Source organism: Pteropus vampyrus, unplaced genomic scaffold, assembly GCF_000151845.1.
Source record: "Pteropus vampyrus isolate Shadow unplaced genomic scaffold, Pvam_2.0 Scaffold352, whole genome shotgun sequence".
NCBI lineage: Eukaryota > Metazoa > Chordata > Mammalia > Chiroptera > Pteropodidae > Pteropus > Pteropus vampyrus.
The window spans coordinates 51,483-53,351 of NW_011889133.1; the positions used below are offsets into that span (position 1 = coordinate 51,483).

A 1,869-nucleotide genomic window follows, 5' to 3' on the forward strand; every position below is an offset into this window, starting at 1 on the left:
GCTGAGATATGGGCAAGATTGGAGCTGTCTAGTATTGCTAGAAACCAGTGTGAGTAAAGTGGGGTGAAGGGTAGGAAAATGATAAGACATGATATCACTTAACTACTGTATGAGTGAGTGAGTAACATTAACCATTTCAAAACATATACTGCTAAGAAAAATGAATAGCATTATTAACTTCAATGTGATTTTTGAAACAACATGTGAAGAGTTGGTACTCAAATGACTAAGATAAAAATGACAATTACATCTCTTCTTTTATTCTAATAAGGCTATTTAGTTTTAAAAACTTTCACATGCTTATGCTTTTTCTTTCCAAATCACTCAATAATGACTGAAGCATTAATTTATTAAGCCGTTATAATTATTTAGCTCTGAATAAAATGCGCCAACAAAAGCATGTACTTCATTAAATAAACTTCATTTAAAATCATTATTATATTTTTTTCTGCATTTTAGGTGATTGGGTTATTCTTTAACTAAAGAAATAAGTAACATTATATAAATGTCCTATTATCCCAAATGGCCATTAACATTTGAGTTATTGCATGGAGCAGATGTAAGAAAGATGAAATAACCTTTTGAAGATTCTATATCATTAAAAGGTGAAACCTAAAAAAAAATTTGCCCTCTTAACAACTTTCTTGAATGCACTCTTGACATCTTTGTTTCTCAGGCTGTAGATCACAGGGTTCAGCATGGGGATGAGCATAGTATAGAACACAGATGCAACTTTGTCTGTGTCCATGGAATGACTGGAACTTGGCTGTAAGTACATGATGATGACAGTCCCATAAAATATGGAAACAGTAACAAGATGAGAAACACAGGTAGATAAAGCCTTCTTATATCCCCCTCTCGAGTGTATCTTCAGAATGGTAATAAATATGAACAAGTAGGAAATCAAGATAACAAAAAGGGCAAGAAAGACATTAAAGCTTGAGATAAGAAGAAGAATCAACTCATTGATGTGTTTATCAGAGCAAGTCAAAGTCATGACGGCTGGAACATCACAGAAAAAGTGATGGATCACATTGGAAACACAAAAAGAGAGACAGAATGTGTCTCCAGTGTTAATAGAAGCATTCAGAAAACCAAAAACATAGGAGCCTATGGCCATGTGAGCACACACACTCGTTGTCATGGTTGTGGTGTAATAAAGGGGTTTGCACACTGCCGCATAGCGATCATAAGCCATTGAGGCCAAGAGGTAACTTTCCACAGTGGCAAAGACTATGAAAAAGAACATCTGAGTGGCACATGCATTGTAGGAGATGACCTTGTCTCCTATTAGAAACCCAGCCATGACCTTCGGAGTGACTGTTGAGGAGTAACCAAAATCCACCAGAGACAGGTTACTGAGGAAAAAGTACATGGGAGTGTGGAGACGAGAGTCCAAAAGAATCAACACAATCATCCCCAGATTCCCAACCAAAGTGATGAGGTAGATGAGGGTGAACATGATAAAGAGAGGAATCTGCAGTTCAGGAGCATTAGTGAGTCCCAGCAGGATGAATTCTTTCACCTCTGTATTATTCTCCATGGATGTGATTTGAGAATCACAAGATGCTCTGTAGCAAAGAAAAAGAACACATTGATTAACAAAAACCAGTGGCATAGAAATTCAAATGTACAAGCATTCTTTCAGTAGAAGAACTTGTTCTTCCATTTCTAAGGCATGAGCATAACAACACATTTAGTGATAATTTATCTATACATTTACAGACTTTTGAAGAGGGAAGGTCTTTTCAGATCATCTTCCCAACTTCTCGATTTTGTATATGACTAAACGGAGTTGCAGGAAGGGCTAATGAATTGTTCAAGTTCACATGCTTAGAATGAATGCATCTACTAAATTGGATCTTTTGA

The 1,869-nt window shown here is 36.2% G+C and overlaps 1 protein-coding gene across 1 annotated transcript; it reads right to left on the bottom strand.

Moving 5' to 3' along the window:
* Positions 1-598: 598 nt before the first annotated feature.
* Positions 599-1,546, bottom strand: LOC105304774 (olfactory receptor 5B17-like). The gene has a single exon (XM_011379052.2). The coding sequence runs from the start codon at positions 1,541-1,543 to the stop codon at positions 599-601; it is 945 nt and encodes a 314-aa protein (XP_011377354.1). The 5' UTR covers positions 1,544-1,546.
* Between the last annotated feature and the right edge of the window lie 323 nt (positions 1,547-1,869).